General features: G+C 36.2%; 1 protein-coding gene across 2 annotated transcripts in view; it reads left to right on the top strand.

The window, feature by feature from the left end:
* LOC149790245 (hyccin-like) overlaps nt 1-26,008 on the top strand; it is a 156,830-nt gene that overhangs the window by 21,671 nt on the left and 109,151 nt on the right. For both annotated transcript variants that reach the window (XM_089972270.1, XM_089972271.1), the window contains exon 4: nt 18,376-18,510. In XM_089972270.1, coding sequence (XP_089828396.1) covers nt 18,376-18,510 — 135 coding nt within the window. The remainder of the gene's footprint in view (nt 1-18,375; nt 18,511-26,008) is intronic.

Here is a 26,008-nt window from a genome sequence, read left to right as displayed (position 1 = left end):
CTGAATAAATTGGATACTCTGTTGCCTGGTACTATAGTAGATTTTTCTGTCTGACTGCAAGAATTTTAATACTGGGCAGGAGCAAATTCAAAAACAGAAAAATGCCAATTTCATTTTCTAGGTTTATGCACTGCCATTTTTTGTAACTTTACTATTGTCTGCTATTTGTCACCTGTCCATGTCCATTCATCTTTTAGCAAACGTTTGTTATTGCAACTCCACCTAAACTATTGAAGGATTGCTATCAAACTTTACACATTGATTAATCCCATGGTCTGGTTGGTCCTAAATGAAGATGGCTAATATTGTAACACTGTGTATTCGTCTCGTCATGTCTAGTTAGTGCATATACAGTCATTTTGTGTTGTTGTTCTACAGCACTGCAACATAAGTTGGTTATTAAGTGTAGCGACAATCAGAGTAATGTGTCTTTTACAATAGAAAGTAGTTCCTTTATGCACGTGAATGCTATATGTGTATTGTCGCGTGAGTTCAGTATCGGGTAATACCGAACGATTCTGACAATGTAAAGTTAACGGGGGAAAAAAACAGAGCATATAACATGTTATATGATGTTATCTGACTTTGACTGATCCAATGGTAGAATTCGAACCCTTTTAGTCTGGTATGCTAACCCTGAGTTCCCATGTCTCCTTGGTTATACGGTGGGGATCTTGTTTCCAAGTTATAAACCAAGGACAGATCCCAACCTAAGGTGCATGATGCATGACCTGTGTTGGATGGGCAAGTACATTTATCTCCTAATGCATTATTTATATATATATATATATATATATATATATATATATATATATATATATATATATATATATATATATAAAGATTCATATACACATAATTATAAATGCGGCAATTAGGCTTATAAATGTTTTCGACTGGAAAATGATGATAGTTCTGAAGTTGAAAAATGGGATAAGTAAAACATTGGTCAGGATAAGTCGCTTGAAAAAGGATTGCAAAGCCCAGCAAAATATGGCATGTTGCTGAACAGATCAATCATTTATTTAGGAAAGAAAAATAAAAACAACATGTGGTTGGCGTAGGCGTGTATGTGCCACCCTTGAAAGAGGCACCTAATGGAGACTAGTGCTGTAGTGGCTTGTTGGCTACTATGACTTGCTTGCAACCAAGAAAGGGTATGGATTCAGGTTCTACCAACTTGTCAGCCTGGAGTTGACCTTCAGCAAGCCATTTTATTTCATCAGGAATCTGATATAAAGTTCAGGGTCAAAGATCGAGACAAAAAATGTTGTACTGCACTTACAGGCATCTTGCATCAGTTCAATCATTTAAGAAATATTCATTGTTATCATTATTGGCTATCTGATATGGTTTTAATACTCAGGAGTTAAAAAGGATAACAGGACAGAAGAAATGGACTTGTCATTGATTTCTAGATATTCTTTTTGTTCTTCAGAGTGGCAGTCTCATTGAGGGACTCATGCTATGTTGCCCATTGAGTTGCCAGAGGCACTGGTAAAATGGATATTTGCAACACTTTTAATCTTCTTATGGTCACAAGTACAAGATTTTTATACCCAACCACTCCTACAATTCAGATATTTTTGTGTAGAAGTTTAAAATGTTTGTGTTTTGTTACTTCACAGAGTGTCACAATGTCATAATTTTGTTTACATATCAGGCAGTACAAGTTGTAGATTTTACTGCCACAAATTTTGATGTTCAACCAATCTGCATTACATTGGCAGATGTGTTACAATAAATGTAAATTTTTAGGGCCACTGAGTCTTGTCCCAGTGAAAAATATTTCACAGTCATACAGATTTCACAATTTTAGCAATTTCATCTGAAAATTTTGTTCACATCTTTCCAAAACAGTAGTTGCTACCTCCAATTACCTCCAACTGTAAAGAAATTCATGGAATAAATCTTTTCCAACCCATTTTATCAATTTATGTCAGTGCTTGATTGATCAGAGGTTTGATGTAATGATTGGATTTTGTGTCTCTGTAGGTATAAAAAGACTGACTTTGCTTTTTCCTTCATACAAAATGCCATGAACTTTAATCAAAAATGTTAGCAAGATTTAAAGGGAGGTAGCTGTGCATGACAAGCACTTCATGAAATGTAGATAAAGGAGGTATCATGAATTACTTCCCTTTGTTGATCTGTATCTGTACATAGCAGAAACTATTAAGGTATTTAACTATGGCGGAGTTTGCATCTTCATAGCTTTTGAGGAGTGCTGACTTAGTGATCACAACATTCTCGATGAGTGTACAACATTTTTAAAAATAAAGAATGGGTTTCTAAATTGTTCTGTACTTGAACTTCCAACATCAAAACATGCAGAATTGTTAGTACCGTGATTGTCTACAAAGTTTTAGTTTAAAATTCTTTTTGGTTTAAGTTTGATTAAGTAATCTGCAGTGTCTGTTGCCAGTACCGTTCCCATCACTATCTGAATATTTAGTTGAGCCTATTGAACTGACATCGTTGTTGAAAGCTAGGGAGTCCTAGAACACTCAGCATCCTTGATACACAGTCTTCATCATGAAATCTGAATTCAGTCTTTGAACATCAATAGATGGTGAATAGAGCATGCCTGAATTGGTCCCAAATTGATCATTATATCTGGTAGATATGGTTTGTATAGCTCGCTAAATTGCATTTAGTAAGTGCTTGGAACATACTTTCTTGCCCCAGGATCAGCTTTTTTGATAATGACTTCTTCCAGTTGATTGCCATTGTGATAAAAAACAGGATTTTCAGGGACATCAGAGCAAAACAATTACATGCTTGCTTCTGTTCACCTAGTAGTGTACCAATGCATACAGCAAAATAGATTTATTGCACTTTCTTGGAAAGTAGGAAAATGCATTGAACTTTTCTCCATTCTGAAATCAAGATCCATCTGAGTTTGCTGGCCATACTTTCTTACAATTACTGATCTTTGAGTGATTACATGTTGAGAACCAATTATTATTTTAACCTTCATTAAAAAAAGGATGTAATGTGGAAAAGTGATCCATGGCTTGAAGTAATGTAAATTTGCTAAGTTGCTCCATCATTCTTAAAGCACCACTTAGTATTTGAATAAAGAATTAGAGTTATACTTTATTTGATGGCACACCATAAATTGCAAATTTCTATATGCTTTTTATTACATATCCTTATTGGCTCACTCCATTTTCTAGATCATGACTTGTGGGTTCTAACCTGGAATACATTCTCTGTCTCTCTCTCTCTCTCTCTCTCTCTTTCTGTCACTGTCTCTCCATCTCTCTCCCAATGTGGGTGTATGAGAAAGCATGCCAGTAGCTTCTCATGGGTTGGTGGTTCTTCCTGGTGTTTTCCCGGGTTCTTCCTCCACCATTTATACAGGCCAACATGTATAGCCTATCTTGTGCTGAAAAATGGCATTAAACCCCACAACAACAACTGTGTCTGTCTCTCACGGTATATATTTATATATTTTGTGTGTGTCAACCTGCTATGACAGCAGTATGTAGAGTTTGGTAAAAAAGTCATTGAAAAAGGGGCCCATAATCTATCTTGCACTTGCAGATTGTTTTCTCGTCAGCAGCCTGTCTGTCCAAGATTGATGAATATCCATCATGTGGCTTATGAGGGACAGATTTACCAGTAGCAAGATGGACAGATAGATGGAGAGACATATAAATGGACAGATAGATGGAGAGACATATAAATGGACAGATGGAGAGTATAAGAATGTCCCTCTGCCACCCCCCCCACCACCACCCCCAGGATTGGGGTTATATGTTGTTGTAGGGTTTAACGCCATTTTTCAGCACACGATAGGCTATAAATGGCGGCCAGAATTAATGGTGGAGGAAGAACCCGGGAAATCCCCGGAAAGAACCACCGACCCTTGAGAAGCTACTGGCAAGCTTTCTCACATACCCACATTGGCTGAATCGGAGACTCGAACCCACGCAGACAGAGGTGAGATGGCAGTGATCCGTAACGGAGAGCGCTTTAGACCACTCGGCCACTCGGGGCCCCCGATCAGGGTTATATATCAGTGTTAAGTCAGATGTGTTTCTATAATTCATAGATTTTTGATCATAACTAGTGAAGAATTTGTACAAAAGTTCTGATTTTTACAATCAAAATTAATCTTAAAGCAAAAAACTACTTGATCACCAGAAACACCATAATTATCCACACAGACTTTTATATTTCATGGTTTTCAAATGAAACATATCTTCAGAATGTTGAAAATCCACCAGGGTTGCAACTGTGAATGATTGTTCCCTCTGCACTTTATAGTTGACAGTCAGAGTCCAAGTCTACATAAGGTTTTAATATAAACTATAAAACTTCCTGTTCTTTGCCTATTCTTTCAGCATACAGTCTATCTACTCATATAATTGACATTGTGCTTGAAACTGCCTCAAGCCAGTTTGTTTGCACAAGTAAGGGAAAACCAAAACATAACCTTATCATTGTCACATACTGTATCTAAATGACCATGTACATTGTATTACCACTTATTTTTAAGAATTATTTGTTATTATCATCTTACTGTATAATTATGAGTCTGCTGTAACAAAGATATAAAGATTTGTTAAATTTATTTGAAAAATGGATGTGACTATAACTTAAATTTTAGTCCTTTTTGACTGAATTTCATCAACCATATGGGAGAGAGCTGAAAAGTAGTACCCTGCTTTCCCCTCCATTATAAATTTTGGACTCAAGATCGAAGCCATTGCAGATATCCATTATATTTTATGCCCCTCCTACCCATGCTGCATTTATAACTTAAATCTTGTTTTCTACCTATCCTCCAGAAACATCAATACACAACAGATATGACCTCCTCCCAGTCAGGTTACAGAGTAGAGTCCATATTACCCATTAAAATGAGGGGCCCCGAGTGGCCAAGTGGTCTAAAGCACTCACTGTTACGGATCACTGCCATCTCACCTCTGTCTGCATGGGTTTGAGTTTCGGGTTCAGCCTGTGTGGGTATGTGAGAAAGCTTGCCAGTAGCTTCTCATGGGTTGGTGGTTCTTTCTGGGGTTTTCCCGGGTTCTTCCTCCACCATTAATACTGGCCACCATGTATAGCCTATCTTGTGCTGAAAAATGGTGTTAAACCCCACAACAACAACAACAACCCATTAAAATGGGACCCCCTCCCAGTCAGGTTGCAAAGTAGAGTCCATATTACCCATTGAAATGGGACCTTCTCCCAGTCAGGTTGCAAAGTAGAGTCCATATTACCCATTGAAATGGGACCTCCTCCCAGTCAGGTTGCAAAGTAGAGTCCATATTACCCATTAAAATGGGACCTTTGGGCTGTGACCATGATCCTTGCTTCTCCATGGCTACATTTAGGATCCAAAACATTTAATGTCATTTTATCATCCTCAAAAGACATCATATTAAAATATAATCACTCTCGCACAATCAGTGTAGGTTGGGTTCAGCTGACAAGCACTGTGACATTTTCATCAGTGCATAAATACTTGGATTAGGGAAGTATTTTTGTAATATTGTTGCTGTAACAGTAGAAATTTGTTTAGTAGTTTGGTAAATGCATCATTCATATCAACAACATAATCCATGTAAATTGGTACTCTGTGAAAATTAATTAAGTGCTCTGTGTTTGCTTTAAAAACATGTTAGTGATCACAAAAGCAAAACAGCGTTAAGAACGTTTAACAAAAGCAAAACAGCGTTAAGAACGTTTGTCCCACAGGATGAGAACAAGTGGATATCTTACTCCATGCAAATATCTATTTGCTTTGCAGAGTTTTTATGCGCTAGTATTATGACAAGCTTATGACTGTCACAGAATAGAAACCGAGTGGGTTTGGGACCAAATGAATAATACAAACACAATATGTGAAAGATGGAAATTTATGAAATGAATTAAGAAAGAAAAATATATGGTGTATAAATACAATGATTCTCTCATGCTCTCAACATACGATTGACCTAATCACTCTGCACAAGTGAGTGAGTAATTGTCAGGGTAAAATACCTATGTATATCATGCTTTTAATGTCCTTTGTTGCAAGTAATTTCCAGCGAGGTACATGTTAGTACAGTCGCTTACCTGGAAAAAAACTTATTCACCCTAGATAACGTTTTACACATGTACAACGAAATATAGTCAAATAGTTTCAAGGCAAAACCAAGTTATTTTTTTGCCTAATTCTGTGACAGTGACAGCACCAGGACATGGGTCATATCTTAAGGTGGTGTGACAGTCAGAAAAGGTAAAAGCTTCAAGTTTATGCTCTGCTTGTGTTGATGTATGGAATCACAATGGCAGACAAGAGGCTTCCAAGCTTGACTATTTTAACATAGGAAGGTCATTAATATTTCAGGTTGATCAGAACATATTTGGTCACAGTAGCTAAATAGACCCACACCCCATTCCCATTTGGGAATTAGCATGTATGCCAGTCTTGATAACTCTTTTGAAGCCTGATCATATAAATGTACCTTGGCTAAAAGGTAAATTATAGTCCTTTTACTGTTGCTTAAAGATGGTTAAGAATGTTTGTGTATGCTATATTGAACAGTGTTCAATGCCCATCAATACCACTCAATAAAAAGCATCTTAGCAAGTTGACATTAAAAAAAATTCTGTCTCAAAGGACAGGAGTTACTTCGCTCATAAAGAATGTGTTTCACTGTCAGTGGTCTTATGCAGGGTATGGACTTAGTTGAAGTATGTAGGTATGTGTGTCATATGAGGCATGCCATTCTTCAGTAATGGGTTTGCTAGTTTCAAAGCTTCTTGCAAATAGAACATGACACCTAATATAGTAATTGAAGTGTTGATATGGAATCAGGTGACTGCATGCAGTTTTATAGCTGCTTTATCTACTTTTGTGTCACCTGGATACGAATGTGACTAGGCAGTTACGTAACTGCGCAAAATACTTTTTCCAGATTTTGTGAGCTAGTCATGTTTTCATAAGACTTGGGGTGTATTCTGATTTAAGCCTTTGTAAGGGTTTAGGTGTTGAAAGGGAATCCCAAAAGATAATGAAATTAGTTTTATTGAGAGGTTTGATTTAGTTCATTGTTTTGTGTATGATTGTAGTTTGGTGAAAATGGCAAACATATCAGGCACCTGGCTCTAGGTGGTCCCATTCCTTGGGGTGTTGTAATAACAGGTATAACTTTGTTTCCATCTTTCTTACAGTTTGTATACATAAATGTTATGTCCATAAAAGGATAATCCTATTTCATTGAATTGGCTCAAAAAAATGGAGATAATTGATGGAGTACTCTTGAATTGGCCAAAGATCAAATACTTTGGGGGGGGGGGGATTTTATTAACCACGATGCTAATTTGGGAATGGCAAATTTTACAACACTGGCAAGATTGTTTCTTTTTTGAGCTTGAAGATGAGTGTGAATTCATATCTTGAAAGTTGGATGAAGTTGGTTTGCGTTGTCATTTTACAAGGTTTGGTGTTTGGGCCTAAAGACAACTTTATAATGCTGGACTGTTTGGATTTGAAAATAATTTGATATCATACCAAAAAGCCAATTACATTTGTCTGAGATAAGGTGATAGTTCATTTGCCGCAGTATAGAGCGTAAGTTCTAAATCAGTAATATAATAAGCAGCATAGACCCTGATCTGTCAGCACTTTATGCAAGCAGTGCTTCAACTAGCAGATTCTTATAAAGGGAAATGGACTTGGGGCACTTTTAGGGAAAAACAGCACTTTTGAGTACCAGAGGGAACTGTTTTGGTGATAGATGAACTTGATGCTGATGATAAAACAGTTTAAATATTCTTGGAAAAAGAATTGGATGGAAGTACATTTATATATACATACTCAAGAAACAGTGAAATAAATGGAATAAATAGAAATTAATACAGTTTCAAGATGCCATTTTTGTGGCAAAGGTGGAGAGGAGGGATTTTAAAGGGCATAGAGGAGGAACAAAATGAATATGCCAAGCAGAGGAGAGTGCTCTCAGGGCAAGAAGGAAGAGTGCTTTCAGGGCAAGAAGGGAGAGTGCTCTCAGGGCAAGAAGGGAGAGTGTTCTCAGGGCAAGAAGGTAGATTTCACCTCAGGTTTTATCTAGCTGGAGCACTTGATTGGCAGATCAGATATGTTACATCACTGTTGATGCATATACAGCTTACAATAATTTTAAATTACATGCAGTCTCCAAATGTTGAAAGGCTTGGTGCATTGTAAAAGCCTAGTTACATGTATTTTGTAGTCAAAGATCAACATAACAGTGGCTGAAAGAACAGTTGTTTCATGCAATAATTTTAGTTCTTCATAAAAGGTCTGGATTAATCTTTGCTGATGGTCTGCACCAATGAGGTAAGGAAGAAACATTGATTTTGGGGTCAAAACGTCAAAAGACGAACTTTATATCGACTGAAAAACATCGGTTCATGATGAGATAACATTACCAAAGTTTGCAGATAGCTTACTCTTTGGGAAAAAAACAAAGCCTATTATTTTGAAGTCAAAATCTCAAAGAAGAGAACATTAAGTGGTTTCATAGCAGTGATCTGAGGTCCAGATATTGACATGGCTGATTTCTTCATCTTGTAATCATTGGATCATCAAATATTTGCCTATTTCTAGTAGAAAATCACTTAATAATATGGCCTAGGACTTTCGTGTTCCAGTATTTTCGTGTCACTGAAAATCACAAAAAAATATAGATATTTACATTCTGCAAGGCCACTCACTGGCCATTTGTGACAAAGCATGTCATTACGTCTCTTTTCACATTGCTTGGAATAAAATTATTTGCTATATATATTCTAATGTAAGATGCACAGATATCCCCCCCCCCCACCTTATCTGTTAGGAACATTTCTTTAAAATTTTATGAGAGTGTATTTGCACAATTCAGTTTGTTAAAACATCGGTTGAAGGATTTTATTAAAAGACTGTCAGCTATTGTATATATGTGGTAGATGCGGCTGTGCAATAAGGTTTACATTTTTCATCTGGTCCAATATCTGAGGCAGATATCCTTAAAAATGATCAAAATGGGAATATCTTTTTGTAAAATTTAGCTTGTCTGTGCTAATCTTGTCCCATATTAATTGGAATGTTTTATCTATATTTCTAGATGTGTGGTTGTGTAGATGCTCAAAAATGTTTTACATTTCTTTTCTCTAGCATATTTTTATCAGAAATCTGAATTGTCAACTGTGTTTTGAAAAAGAAATTTAATTTAATCTTCTGTCATTACTTCTTCTCATAAATTACTTAAAGAATTTTCTGTGGGTCGTTTTTTTTTCCCGGGTTCTTCCTCCACCATTAATACTGGCTGGCATATATAGCCTATCGTGTGCTGAGAAATGAAGTTAAACCCTACAACAGCAACAACTTAAAGAATTGTATTATCCCTGTGCTTCAGCAATGTGCAGGGCTATATTCAACACAATTACATTCTGGTCAGTCAATCTGTCTATTCATGACAAAGTTTACCATTGCCAATGTGTGATAGTCAGTCCATCTGACTATTCATGACAAAGTTTACCATTGCCATTGTGTGATAGTCAGTCCATCTGACTATTCATGACAAAGTTTACCATTGCCATTGTGTGATAGTCAGTCCACCTGACTATTCATGACAAAGTTTACCATTGCCATTGTGTGATAGTCCATCTGACTATTCATGACAAAGTTTACCATTGCCATTGCTTCTGACTCCACATAATTATTTTATATATCAGAAGAATTAAGCATAAGAAGGGTCTGGAGAAAGTGGAGAGCAAGTTTGGACCTAAATCAGTGTCTGGAATCCAGTAATCTAATTTGACAAAATGCTAAGTCTGACTTACATTTAACCAGTTAAATAGCTTAAGTCTAGACTTAAAATTTAAGACATGGTGAATTGAGCCAGAACATTTTTAGTCTCTAGTTGGATCAGCAATTACATGCATTTTATGCTTTGCTCTGCCATCTCAGTGATGGATGTACAAAATGTATTGCACAAGTAGCATCAATACATTATAGCTATCCACTCTTAGAAACCAAAGTTGAAATGTCAGCTAAAAAAGAATGTTTGATGCATTAATGCATATGAACAGAAGCTAGTGACAGGAATTTTGTTTGTTCATTACATAAGGCTGGTATTGTATCGTCCATAATTGGTTGCTGGTAGTTAATGAGGTACAGTCTAATTTCTTTTGATTAGTCTTGGTGAATCAAATTGAGACAAAATCTGATATCTTTTTGTAATGATTGTTCATTCCACTTCCCTAAATCTACAAAAATGAGAATTTAAACTGGCCATGCATTAATCTTGTGTTAGTGTGTGTGTGTGTGTGATTTGGATTTTTAATGTAGCTTTAAAAAATTTCAGTCATATCACTATGTTGTTTGCAGAGTGACAGTTTATAGTGATGACTAGCACTGTGGCATCATGCCATAGACATGTAGCATGATGTCCAACCTAGTAACATTATCCTGACACCAGGTCAACTGGTCTTAACACTAGCCTCTTAATGCTGAGTGCCTAGTGAGGCAGCTATTAGTGCCATTTTTATACATCTTTGATATGAATTGGTCAGCATTTGAACCTGTGTCCTCCAGCATCTGAGGCGAACACTCTAACCACTAGGCCATTGGAGCGGTAATCTAGTGTTAAGTCATATTGTTAGCATTTCAACACATACTACTGCATTTGAACATCTTGTAGATATATACAGGAGACTTGTCTGGTGTTTCCGTATTATGACTGCATCAGGCACTTTTTGATTTGCACCATTTTGACTTGTGCATTAATCCTTTTATCAACATGGATGCTAAAAACTAGATCCTTCATCAAACTATTTTAACATTTGTTATGGAGAAAAAAATCAAGATTTCTCGTATTTCCTTTGAAATAGGTGATTTAATTTCAATACAGGAGTTCATGATAGACTTTCAATTCTTTTTCTCATTATTTTAAACTAAAATAAGGAAGTTGATGATATAAATGTTTCTTTTGAAATATTAATGTGAATTTTGAACTTTGAGTGAGATATGAAGCATGACAAACACAAAAATAATTGAAGATACTAAAATGATTTTTTCTCTCAGATTAATATTCATTTAAGATGCTTCGTGTAATTATGACAGGAAGGAAGCTGAAATAATTTGTCTTTGAAGACATTATTTCTATAAAGTATGCTAATCTGTTCTCTTGGCTTGTCTGCCATGTTCTTAGTTGTATAATGAGGATATATAATTTCTTCTTTTTTGCTGTTTTCTTTAAACAGTTCTTGCTGGGTTGGATAGTGTTTGTACGGCACTTCTCACTGTAAGGCCTTTGATGCAGTTATAAAGCAACTTGTAACAGGAACCATATTGTAATGTCCATTTTTGTCATGGATCCCATTTTATTAATACTGATAGTGAAATCATGTATCACGTACATCACAATAAGATGGTCTCACTATAAGGCAGTCTCATTATAAGGTAGTCTCACTGTAAGGCAGTCTCACTATAAGGTAGTCTCACTATAAGGCAGTCTCACTATAAGGTAGTCTCAATGTACGGCAGTCTTACTATAAGGTAGTGTCATTGTAAGGCAGTCTTACTATAAGGTAGTCTTACTACAAGGTAGTCTCACTATAAGTCAGTCTCACTATAAGGTAGTCTCACTGTAAGGCAGTCTCACTATAAGATAGTCTCACTGTAAGGTAGTCTCACTGTAAGGCAGTCTCACTATAAGGTAGTGTCATTGTAAGGCAGTCTTACTATAAGGTAGTCTTACTACAAGGTAGTCTCACTATAAGTCAATCTCATTATAAGGCAATCTCATTATAAGGTGGTCTCACTCTAAGGCAGTCTTGCTATATGACAGTCTTGCTATAAGGTAGTCTCACTGAAGGGTAGTCTCACTGTAAGGTAGTCTCACTATAAGGTAGTCTCACCGTAACGCAATCTCATAAGGTGGTCTCACTGTAAGGCAGTCTTGCTATGAGGTAGTCTCACTGAAAGGTAGTCTCGCTAGTAGGTAGTCTCACTGTAAGGTAGTCTCACTATTAGGTAGTCTCACTGTGAATTAGTCTCAGTAAGGCAGTCTCACTATAAGGTAGTCTCACTGTAAGGTAGTAACACTATAAGGCAATGTATTCTAAGGCACTAATGGACTTCACAATAATGAAAAAATTACTTTATCTGGAAAATGCTTCTTTTCTTTATAAACAAAATACCTTTTGGTCCATTAATGACAAAATGTTCATGTCACAGATTTTTAAAATGTTAGTTTGTTTTAAAAAGTTTCACTAAAAATGTACTTCTTATCTATAAAAAACCCAAACAAAACAGTTTATCCAATTTTACATAGGATATAGCGTTTTATTTCTATTCACCTTTCTGTTTATATTTGTATGCAGACCATTTGTTTGTGTAAGTGCTTGGTTTGTTTTGTTTGCTCTTTTTACTGGTACTTTTAATACATCATTGGCTATATCATGCCATGGAAATGGACATTAAGAGCCTTTCACAAAGATACACCAAGGCAGTTGACCTGTGCTGGCCTAGGTTGTCATTGTAGCCATTGTCCTTAGATTATGGGTCCACTGCTTAACCATCTGAACCGCTACAGCTCCCGTAAAAATGTTTTGATATTATAGTATCATTCGAGTTAACATTATTTTTCATCATTGTTCTTGCCACTTTTAGAATTTCTTCATTGCTGCATCTGTGTGTGAACAGGTGCATTATGTCTCCTCTGAATTGAGCATAGTCAAATCTGTTCATGGTGTCAACCTGTTCTTTTGCCAAGTGGCCTGTATAGACACGTGTCCTTTATAAAGAAAGTCACCCAAATGAATAGCCAGAATGTAAGAAGAGCAAGGACTGCCAGGAGATATTTGTAGCAGTATTTAAAATTCTAAGGTTAAAAAAAAAATGGATTCTGTATCTGTATTTGTTTTTTTATTTTACCAAACCAATAAAATAAAATAAAATCTAAACTGAAAACTTTTAACTCTACATACACTGCTCCTTTTTTATGCTGTTTATAAGAGTCATAAAAGCATACTGCCTTATATATAATGGAGCCATGTTATGAATCATATACAAGCCAAACACTGTCGTATTAGTGGACTGCCTTATATGGGAAAGAGTGTTACGTGTTTAGGCTCGAATAAAGAGCAACACAGAAAGAGTGAAAACAACAAGCTTTTTAAAATTTAACAAATAATTTATTTTCCTGGACAATTCTATGAAAATGTAAAAAAAAGAAGAACTTACAGTTTCAAGAATCAAATCCAAAATTAATCTAAGAATAATCCATGAATTAAATTGCAAAAGTCCTAGTGATAAATGTTCTAATAATTTCAAATTCGAAACCTGATGTAGTCAGTACTGTGCTTATCTACAGTTCCTTGTAGAAATACAAATAATGGCACTCTGGTGTTGGAAATTCAAATTGAATTCGTAAGCAATGTCTTTCCCTGTGTGAGCACTCTTCAAAATATTACCAGACAAATAGCAGAATTAATCCTTTTTGAATCCAAGTGATTAGAAATAACTCCAAACAAGTAATTTGAAAGAACTCTAAACAGCACAACATAACACTTTAACTGCCCAACTTCTACTAAAAATTATTTCTCTAAAACATTGAGTTATATGGGCTTTTTAAAACGTCAACAAGGGAGACTTGTATTTCAAACATTGTCATAATAGTGTACTGCCTTATAAGGGAAGGAGACTTGTATTTCAAACAGTGTCATAATATTATACCGATATACAAGGAAAACAGGGGCCCTGAGTGGCTGAGTGGTCTAAAGCGCTCTCCGTTACGGATCACTGCCATCTCACCTCTGTCTGCGTGGGTTCGAGTCTAGGATTCGGCCAATGTGGGTATGTGAGAAAGCATGCCAGTTGCTTCTCATGGGTCGGTGGTTCTTCTTCGTTTTTTTCAGGTTCTTCCTCCACCATTAATTCTGGCCGCCATGCGTAGCCTATCATGTGCTGAAAAATGGCGTTAAACCCCACAACAACAACAACTACAAGGGAAGGAGACTTGTATTTCAGAGAGTGTCATAATAGTGTACTGCCTTATAGGGAAGGAGACTTGAATTTCAAACAGTGTCATAATAGTGTATTGCCTTATAAGGGAAGGAGACTTGTATTTCAAACAGTGTCATAATAGTGTACTGCCATATAAGGGAAGGAGACTTGTATTTTAGACAGTGTCATAACAGTGTAGTGCCTTATAAGGGAAGGAGACTTGTATTTCAGACAGTGTCATAATAGTGTATTGCCTTATAAGGGAAGAAGATTTGTATTTCAGACAGTGTCATAATAGTGTACAGCCTTATAAGGGAAGGAGACTTGTATTTCAAACAGTATCATAATAGTGTACTGCATTATAAGAGATGGAGCCTTATTTTGGATGATATCCCAGCCAAACAATGACATAATATTACATAAAAGCACAAGGATATTAAATGCTATGAATTATGTTGGCTGTACCATACATACTCTCCTAGAAGTCAGATTTAACTGCACCTCATTGACCTAGATCTTATGTTGCATACTATGCTGGCAGATCTGGATCTTTGCAGTTTTTAGGACTTCAGTAGATCTAAACAAAACAGACTCTGACCTGCCATCACATTAGGGGACAACTGATTAGGATCTGTGTTTGCAGCTGGGCCCGACTTGTACACAAATATATAGTTTGTCCTTATTATATTGTAAATATGAACAAATCCTTTGAATCGTTGAATACTAAGAATCGGGGTAATCTTTGCCAATCTGTGATCTGATTTAGTTGAATCAATAAACAAGAAAAAAAATGTGTGGGTGTTCAAACTTGAGGTTAGGTGTATAAGGATTAAATTTGTATTTACTAACACCATTAAACTGAAAATCTTGTACAATACAATGCAGTGTTCTTGCCAGATAAAATATTAAAAATGAAACACAACCTTTAGATTTTATAATCCATTTAGAAATTTTCGCAATCTTCTCTGCTCATCAGAAATTTGACTTGTAGCTCTTAGGATGAAAACATATTGAAATGTTGTAATAATAACTTTATTTTTGGTGGTGAGAAATGACACTGAATTGAAAGTCAGTTGTCATCAAGGCATAAAGCGCAAAGTCAGATTTTATTTAGCTTCGCATGCTGCATGATATAAGGACATTTAATTATACTGTCTAAATTTCATTATAAATTGATTTCAGCAGTGGACAAGATATGCCCTGATCTGCCATCACATAATGTGACAGCAGATCAAATTTTATGTTGTTTGTTCTATTGATTTCTCCCAACAAACTGCATAGATTCAGATTGACTGGTGCACTGTTTGTTCTATTGGTTTCTCCCAACAAACTGCATAGATTCAGATTGACTGGTGCACTGTTTGTTCTATTGGTTTCTCCCAACAAACTGCATAGATTCAGATTGACTGGTGCACTGTTTGTTCTATTGATTTCTCCCAACAAACTGCATAGATTCAGATTGACTGGTGCACTGTTTGTTCTATTGGTTTCTCCCAACAAACTGCATAGATTCAGATTGACTGGTGCACTGTGCAGTTTGCAGTTGTACTTAAATTATAAGTGAGTATGTATGGTAACTTATTTCAGACAGAAATGAAGTTTTGGGAATTAGGATACATTTAACACTTGTTTATATCCATATAATAAAATCATGGTTGGCTGACGTCTATAACAGCATTGTTGGATGACTTCCATAACATGTATAGATTATGTCATTATCTGGAGGGGCTATTGGTTTTTATTAACCAAGAACTGATATTAGGAGAAAATCTTAAAGCAACAATAATAAAACAAAATTTAAACAATGGTATCCACAATCTTGCCTGTCCTGTAAAAGGGGCATGAGTTTGGTTTGGTTTTGTGGGTTTAAAACCATTTTTCATGTCATGATAGGCTACACATGGTGGTTTAAATACCAGTATATTTGATGGAGGAAGAACCTGTGAAATCCACAGGAAGAATCACTGACCTACTGGCAAGCTTTCTTACATGCCCATGTTGGCTGAACTGAGATTCAAACCATCTGGACACTAATCTGTAAAAGACAAGTGGCTTTTGACCACTCTTCCACCCCAGGGCCAGTTGGGGCTGTGTTATAATCAGAGGCATTATAGAGAGGGATCACTAATTTAGACCATTTATTGTGGCTACTGACTGCATCGAGAAGGTTGCTGCTATATGAAGGACATTTATATAGCACTAAAATGACCGATAGTGACCATTGTGAGCAGGTGACCTTGAGTGAAAGTGACACAGTGAATTGGACCTGCATGAGCAGGTGGCCTTTATTGAAAGTAAAGTACTGAGTGAATTTGACCATTATGAGCAGGTGGTCATTATTGAGAGTGGCATACTGAGTGAAGATGACCCTTGTGAGCAGGTGGCTGTTACTGAATGTGATTAACTGACTGAATCTGACCATTTTGAGCAGGTGATCTTTATTGAAAGTAATAGATTGAGTGAATAGGATCTTTGTGAGTATATGGCTTTTATTGAAGGTAACAGAATGAGTTGTGGCCGAGTGGTCTAAAGCGCTCTTCGTTACGGATCACTGCCATCTCACCTCTGACTGCGGCGGTTCGAGTCTAAGATTCAGCCAATGTGGGCATGTGAGAAAGCCTGCCAGTAGCTTCTCGTGGGTCGGTGGTTCTTTCCGGGGTTTTCCGGGTTCTTCCTCCACCATTAATACTGGCCGCCATGTATAGCCTATCGTGCTGAAAAATGGCGTTAAACCCCACAACAACAACAACAACAACAGAATGAGTTAATCTGACCCATGTGAGCAGGTGGCCATTATTGAAAGTGACAGACTGAGAGCCAGTGGCCTTTACTGAATGTGACTTTCTGAGTGAATATGATCTTTGTAAGTGGCCTTATAGAAGTAACAAAGTTAATCTGACTCTTATAAACAGGTGGATGATAGGGAAAGACACAAATTGAAGCTGTCCCTTTTGAGTGGGTGTCCTTTATTGAAAGTAAGAGAATGAGTGAATCCTAACCTTGTGAGCTGGTTACCTTGGGTTAAAGTGACAGAATGAGTAAAATGGACCCTTTTGAGCAGGTGGCCTTTATTGAAAGTAACAGACTGAGTTAATATGGCCCTTATGACCAGATGGTTATTGAAAGTAACATACTAAGTGAATAAGATCCCTTTGAGTAGGTGGCCTTTTTTAAAAGTAACAGTCTGAGTGAATTTGACTCTTATGAGCAGGTGGTCATTATTGAAAGTGGCAGACTGAGTGAATTTGACACATATGAGCTGGTGGCCCCTTTTGAAAGTGACAGCGAGTGAATCAGATTCTTATGATCAGGTGGCCTCTTTTGAAAGTGACAGTGAGTGTATCAGATTCTTATGATCAGGTGGCTGTTATTGAAAGTGATACTGAGTGTATAAGACCCTTATGATTGGGTGGCTGTTATTGAAAGTGATACTGAGTGTATCAGACCCTTATGATTGGGTGGCTGTTATTGAAAGTGACAGTGAGTGTATCAGATTCTTATGATCAGGTGGATGTTATTGAAAGTGACAGTGAGTGTATCAGATTCTTATGATCGGGTGGCTGTTATTGAAAGTGATACTGAGTGTATCAGACCATTATGGTGAGTGGCATTGGCTGTAACAGAGTGAGTCTGACCTTTATGATATGACTGAGTGGCATTGGCTGTAACAGAGTGAGTCTGACCTTTATGATATGACTGAGTGGCATTGGCTGTAACAGAGTGAGTCTGACCTTTATAATATGACTGAGTGGCATTGGCTGTAACAGAGTGAGTCTGACCTTTATGATATAACTGCATGGCATTGGCTGTAACAGTGAGTCTGACCTTTATGATATAACTGCATGACATTGGCTGTAACAGTAAGTCTGACCTTTATGATATGACTGAGTGGCATTGGCTGTAACATAGTGAATCTAACCTTTATGATATGACTGAGTGGCATTGGCTGTAACAGTGAGTTTGACCTTTATGATATGACTGAGTGGCATTGGCTGTAACAGAGTGAGTCTGACCTTTATGATATGACTGAGTGGCATTGGCTGTAACAGAGTGAGTCTGACCATTATGAGCATGTGGCCATTGCTGATAGTTACAGATATACAATAAGGTTTTACTGTATATATTTTAGATAACTTTCTCAAGAACTTTTTGTGGTAATGGGTTTTGAGTCCATGATTACATTATTATTTCAACACTAGTTCATTAAGACCTTTATTTCTTACTTTCCATAATTACATGCATTCTTAGTGCTGTTTGGGGTTTGCTTTGGAAAATGATGAATATTTGTTCTGATTATCTTCATAAAGAAAACAAAATAAATTGTATTAGAGACTTGTGAAGAAAAAAATTATTGCCAAAGCTTGTGTGTTTTGCGTTCTCTCAAATATGCCTTAATTTTACAGGAGTTGGATCCAGTCTGTCATCAACTATATGAGTTTTACCGATCAAAAGAACATGAGCTGCGAAGATTTGCCTTGGAGTTCCTCCCTACCCTAATATGGCTGTACATGTCACTACTGAGCAGGGGAAATAAGAATGTATGTTGCACAGTTGAATTATTTTCCTTATTCAAACTTTCTCAGACTGTTGTTACCTCCTTTAAAATAGCTTCTCATAGCAAAAATGACTAAATATATTTGTGTCTGTCTCTATATATCAAGTGTATGTGTATATATATATATATATATATATATATATATATATATATATATATATATATATATATATATATTCCTAGTAGTGAAATAAAGAGATGTGTGATAAACACATGATACTGAAAATTTCCTCATTTGCCATCTGCATTGATATCTTGATAACTTCCTTGTTTCAAGGGAAATAATTAAGCTATGTGTGCCAATAATAAAATTTTTATTAGTCAGTTAGATAATATTTGCATTCATTTTGTAATATGAATGAGTGTCATATAATTTTCTGGATTACAAGATCAATACAAACCCCATGACATATGTGACATCAGTTTGAGACACATCCATAAAAGGTGGTAGGTACTTTACTTTTCATTTCAGATTTCTCCATTATTGTTGACATTTATTGTCATGAGTGTAACATAGGAATGAGGTTTGAGTGAACATATATTTTTTGTAGTGATTTTTCAATTTATCTTTTTACTTAGCATATAGATTATTCATTGTTTTTTGCTGAATTCATGTTAGTGTGTTGTTGAACATTTGACAGGCATGGCATAGGTATTACATTGAATGTCACAACAGAGGTATTACTTTGAATGGAAGACAGGTATAACTTTGAATAGAAGACAGGTATTACTTTGAATGGAAGACGTAGTTATTACTTTGAATGGAAGAAAGAGGTATTACTTTGAATGGAAGGCACATGTATTACTTTGAATGGAAGACACAGTTATTACTTTGAATGGAAGGCACAGGTATGACTTTGAATGGAAGACAGATGTATTACTTTGAATGGAAGACATAGGTATTACTTCAGATAGAATACATAGGTATTACTTTGGGACAATACTACTGTATGCCTGATGTTTATAAGTGATGTGCTAGGATACATGTTTGGCTTTCCTCGTGCCATTCAGTCTTTATAATCTGCTCCACAGAACCCATGCTGATTTGAGTGAATACCAATTTTATACCATTGCTTAAAAATATGGCATTTACAATGGTACTTAAATTCAAGGATTGGATCGGTCCTGTTGTCTTCACAGATGTCTATTAGGGTCTTTAAAAGTAAATTTGATCCTCAAGTTGTAGAATTTCCATTCAAAATTGAATTTCCATTAAACATTTTAACATTTCTTAGTCAAGTTGTTTACTGTTGAGCATGTTTTGAAAGGTAGCTTGACGTGACGATCGCTTTGAATTCTGTTTCCATCCATCTGTCACATCCTGGATTAACCTTATTGGTTTTTTTTACTCTTTAAAAGGGAACTATTGTTTCTCAGCAGGTGGGAGTTGGATTCATAAAATCCAAGGAAATCAAATTTGATATCCATTCAGGCCTTACTAGGTTGGCTGGCTCACTCTATCTTTGGTAGAGGAACTTAGCTCCCATTTTTGCTACATGGTGTAGCCAATTATGTGTTAAAAGTGCTGGTAAACCAACCAATATGAGCTCAGTAAAAGGCAGGATTGACAGAAGAGGTGTGCTTTATCAATAACTTGTATTGTAATTGGTTGACGCCAACTGGTGACTACAATTACACTGGTATGGCAGTTGATGCAGTAGTAAGTTATACAAAAAAGAACAATAAACCCTCTGTAAAATTACATTATGTTTTGTCTGTCTCTGATTTCAGACAAGCAGCACAGACATTAATCTGCCAGGAGATTAGAACTGGAGATAATACAATTCTGAGCTTGAGTATGCAGTTAAGTTTCCACTATCAGCCAGTCAGAAACTAGCTTTAAAATGTGATGTCACTTGTGATTGCTCTTAAAATATCTTAAGATCGAACTCAGGTCAAGAACTTAAATGATTTCCAGGCTTGGATCTGTGCTGTTTATATTCGTTTGAATCTGTGCTGTTTGATTTTCAACCTGAATCTATGCTGTTTGATTTCCAGGCTTGGATCTGTGCTGTTTACATTTGTTTGAATCTGTGCTGTTTGATTTTCAGGCTTGGATCTGTGCTGTTTACGTTTGTTTGAATCTGTGCTGTTTGATTTTCAGGCTTGAATCTATGCTGTTTAATTTTCAGGCTTGGATCTATGCTGTTTGATTTTCAGGCTTGGATCTATGCTGTTTGATTTTCAGGCTTGAACCTGCACTGTTTGATTTTCAGGCTTGGATCTATGCTGTTTGATTTTCAGGCTTGGATCTATGCTGTTTGATTTCCAGGCTTGACCCTATGCTGATTCAGTTGGGGTTTTGCTGTAAATGGGCTTAGACCGCTCCGGTGGCTTAGTGGTTAGAGCATCCACCTTGGATGTTGGAGGTCTTGGGTTTGATCCCTGGCCGAGTCATACCAAAGACTTACAAAAATGGTGCTAGCAGCTGCCTTGCTGGGCGTTCAGCATTAAGAGGTTAGTGTTAGGACTGGTCGGCCTGGTGTCAGGATAATGTGACTGGGTGGGACATCATGCTACATGTCTGCAGCATGATGCCCCAGTGCTAGACATGACTGTAAACTGCCACAGTGCATACCTTGTAGCGATATGAGTGAAAAATTGTTAAAGCTATGTTAAAAATCCAAATCACATCACACACATAAATGGGTTTATAGGATATATAAATTGTTTGGTTTTTATATTTTAAGATCATGCAAGATTGTTTTCTGAAGAATTTTAGATTGGTTGAAATGGGTTTCCAGTATGGATTTTAAAAGAAAATCAATATTGTTTAGGTAAGATCAGTAGTTTTATGGCATTTACTGAAATCTGTATTGGTGGTTTCCATGGTAACAGTTTAATTCCCAGAGCATTGATTGGTACAGACTGTGATCAAGAAAAACATGCAACTCTGTAATTTTCACCTTTTGATGAAGCACTAGGTACATGTAAATGTCAACATAAAATCCCAATTTTGTGGTAACTTTTGAAGAAAGAAAAGCACTTTACTCAGCACTTAGCAAAGAATTTTGCACTTTTTCATGTTCCTGCTATGGTTAGAGATTTGGAAACGGGGTGTGATTGGTCTTCTTATATACACAGTCAACGTATCAAACCCTCCTAAAGCTAAGTTTTGTATATACCTTATGAAGATTTACAAATGTTTCATGTTATTACATTATGTTAATGTTTGATTTTGTCTTGTTATGCATGGTTGTATCTTGTTATGGGGGCCCCGAGTGGCCAAGTGGTCTAAAGCGCTCTCCGTTATGGATCACTGCCATCTCACCTCTGTCTGCGTGGGTTTGAGTCTAGGATTCGGCCAATGTGGGTATGTGAGAAAGCTTGCCAGTAGCTTCTTGTGGGTCGGTGGTTCTTTCTGGGGTTTTCCCGGGTTCTTCCTCCACCATTAATACTGGCCGCCATGCATAGCCTATCGTGTGCTGAAAAATGGCGTTAAACCCCACAACAACAACAACAACAGCAATTCTTGTTATGTGTGGCTGTATTTTGTTAGGTGTCATTACATCTTGTTAAGTCAGGCTTTATCTTGTTTTGTATATGTAATACCTTTATTGCCCATAAAAATAAAAACATGAGAAGTTCAGAAGAAATATATAAAGTTTCAAGCATGTACAAGTTGAAATATGAGTAGATACTTGGGCATGTACATGTCGAAATTTTTAAATTTTAGGTTTAAAAATGTTCTTTGTTACTAACTTTTAAACACGAAGTTAACACAGCTGATAATCCAGTCTTTTATTATAAACCATTTGCTTTCTGTGGGAGAATGGATGCAATGGCTAGGGCCAGCACTACAATCACATCACAGAATTAGATATGTGTGGCATCCATCCTCGTGCTGTTCAGTCTAGTGAGTAACACTTGTGTGCTAATTTCTTCAGAGCCCTTTTTTGTGAACTAGTGAAGTAAAAAGTGCAAATTGTTACAACATTTTTAAACAGTGCTATATAAAAGTTAAGAGAATAATGTCTAGCAATTGTTGAAAAAATCAAGTGGGGTCATGATTATCTGGAGATAAAACATTTGAAGAAAAACACATTGTATGGTCAGTTAAGGGAGTGCAAAGAGACTGTATCATGCACAATTTTCTTATTTCCCCGTTTTTGGCAGTCATACATAGTGACCAGTATTACAAGTGAACAGGGCCACTATATGTAGTACTTTCTTACTTTAAGGTGGTCCTTTATATAAGGCAAGAATGGTGAGTGATACCATTTACATTTTTAATAGTAACATTGTCTATAAAATAACTCAAATTAAGGTGACATGATCTGTAAGGCAGTCTACTGATGTGGCTTCGTGAACAGTGTTATAGAGAGGGAACACTGTCCTGAGTGTGTTCGAAGATGAACAGCATTATGATCAGGGTGTAATGTCCTGAGTGTTTTAATCTGAACAGCATTGTTGAAAGGGAATACTGTCCAGTTTGTTTTTTAAATTGAACAGCATTATAGAAAGGGAATACTGTCCAAATTGTGTTCTAACTTGAACAGCATTATAGAGAGGGAGTACTGTTCCCGTTGTGTTCTAACCTGAAGAGCATTATAGAAAGGGAGTACTGTTCTGTTTGTTTTCAAAACTGAACAGCATTATTGAGAGGGAGTACTGTCTTGAGTATGTTCCAATATGAACATTAACCCTTTACCTCATAGAGCATAGTGACAAAGTGCAGCATGCTGTAAATAGAACACCTGTTACCTAGTCGAAAGCATATGCATAGGTTTGCCTGTGAACTGTTAAGCAATGTAGTGTATGTTAAGTTTAACAGCAGTTTTAACCAGTTTACATTTTTGGTACACATCTATTATATGTGGAAAAATATAAGAGTAAAGTCCGATTGTTATATCTGTTTAATTATTTTTCATGGAAGAATTTTTTATGTGCTTTAAAATCAAAAGAGAACTTGTTCACCGTCATGTCAATGAGGCCGCATGATCAATCGTAGCTGCCATTTCCCATACTTGAAATTTACATGTTTTTCGTCTGCGTCTACATCACTAAGTCATCTGAATTTGATAATCAATAAAAACTAATTGCTACCTACATAAATATCAGAGCCGTTACCTAAGTTATTGACTCTTTCATAGTTGTGATTCTAATCATGAAAACTTCTTAAGTACTGAATGAAATCCTGCCTGTGAACTGTTAAGCAATGTATTGTATGTTACGTTTAACAGCAGTTTTAACCATTTTACATTTTTGGTACACATATAATATGTGGAAAAATTTAAGAGTAAAGTCCGATTGTTGTAGCTGTGTAATTATTTTTCACGGAAGAATTTTTTATATGCTTTAAAATCGAGAGAGAACTCGTTCACCGTCATGTCAGTGAGGCCGCGTGACCAACCGTAGCTGCCATTTCCGATACTCGAAATGTACAAGGTTTTCGTGTACGTCTACATCACTAAGTCATCTGAATTTGATAATTTATAAAAATTAATTGCTGCCTACATCAATATCAGAGCCTTTACCTAAGTTATTAAATCTTTCGTGGTTTCGATTCTAATTGTGAAAACTTCATACATACTGAATGAAATCCGCGGCCGCCATTTTGGAGAGGGGAGATTACGACCCAGTTACTTTAAATAACAGATATCAACCAGTGCATAAATAGTGACCACGTGATCTGACGTAATTGTCATTCGCAGAAATGAATGTAGTATCTAATAGGGAAGTTTTCCCCGAAGGTGGCGCTATGAAAATTAGCTCAGAATGGCTGATGTTTACAGCAGGCATCAAAAGGCGCTTCCATGTGAATCTTGAGGAGGCGTCAAAAGGCGCTTCCATGCGAATGGAGTAGAGGTGTCCAAAGACGCTTGATTTAGGTAAAGGGTTAATATAAAGAGGGAGTACTGTCCTGAGTGTGTTCCAAGATTAATAGCATTATAGAGAATAGTACTGTCCTAATTCCATTGTAACCTGAACAGCATTATAGAAAGTGAGTACTGACCTTAGTGTGTTCCAAGATGAATATCATTATAGAGAGGGAGTACTGTCCTGAGTATGTTTGAACAAATCTCAATCTTGATAGAGAGCAAAAGGCTAACTATGTGTTTGTAAATAACACATGCCTCCTCTTCCCTGGTGTAAAGCGTAAGTCCAAACAGTTGTAAAATGTATGAAAATTAGAAAATTTTTTTTATGAATTTGAAAAATTACTACATTTTATGCTTAATCATGCTAATACATTTTTTTTAAAAACAAAAAGTCTAACATTAAAAAAAATGTGTTTAAACAGTTGAAAAATGGGTTAAACTCATGATGGCCTAATAATGTCTTAGGACTTGCTCATGCTGTCAAAATATCCAATTTAATCTGGTTTTGCTACAAATGTTTTTCAGCATCTTGTGTCCAAGGTAGTGCAGAAAAGGGTTAGATATCAAGAGAGTCCAAGACCAAGAAAAGGTCCAAAATGTGCAATAATTGAAAAATTGATAAAATGACTTGGAAATTTAATTAGGCCATTTAAATATTATTAAAAATAATTGGAATTGAAAAAGTAAATAATAGTTAAGAAAATTAGATTTTTTTAATATTTGCATCAAAAGTTTATCAGATCATCTATATGCATACAATACAAACATTTCCTACAAAATATATCCTGCCTACCTCGAGCTTATTTGCATGATGATGATAGAAAATATTTCATTATGTATGTGAAGTTTAACTTTGTACCAGATGTACAGTATATATTTACACAGTGTCTCTTCTAGAATACACTAAATTGCTAGAGTCATGCTGATTAAAAAGAAAGTAAGAAAATCGACTAAATGCATGAAAATAACATTTTCAACCCTGTACCATTATGTCTTCATTATACTCTTCCCATGTTGAGAAGACTTTTTGAGATAAAGTAATCAAATTTGATATGTGTATGTATATGACCTCATTTAGATTTTCATGCTAATATAACATTTCACATTTTTTTAAATTATTGGGTTGTATCTGATTGTTTTTTTATACTTTTTGATTCAACACTCTGTGTAGATACACTCAATGTGGAGATGTGGGCGAGTTCTTTTTAGTGTGTAAGATATCTTGATTCTTCCACCTGATTACAGTGAAATCTACCCTGGTAGACACCTCCATAATAAGGACAGCTGCTCCTTAAGGATAATATTCAATGTTTCCCTTTACCCTCATTTGTGCTTCAGAGACCCCCATGTTTTATTTGACCCCCAGTTTTGATACCAGAGTTTGTTTTTTACTCAGTCTGACCACCAGTTTTGACACCAAGGAGATTTTTGACGCTCATTCTTGCACCCCTAGGGGAAACACTGAATATTTCTAATCCCCTTTCTTGTATCGGTGATATTTTTGAACCTCCATATATAAAATTATACCTGTCAGTGAAGATAAATTTAAGATGCCCCATGTGTCTTTTTTGTGTGTGTGTGTGTGTGTGTGTGTGTGTCTTTGTAGACTGGTTGACTCCTTTAGGTCAACATTTTTTCCAGGTCTCTTATCATGTATCT

The sequence above is a fragment of the Sinohyriopsis cumingii genome, chromosome 10 (assembly GCF_028554795.1).
Source record: "Sinohyriopsis cumingii isolate HCF-2022 chromosome 10, ASM2855479v2, whole genome shotgun sequence".
NCBI lineage: Eukaryota > Metazoa > Mollusca > Bivalvia > Unionida > Unionidae > Sinohyriopsis > Sinohyriopsis cumingii.
Note: the sequence above shows the minus strand (reverse complement) of the source record. Positions and strands in the feature narration are given on the sequence as shown.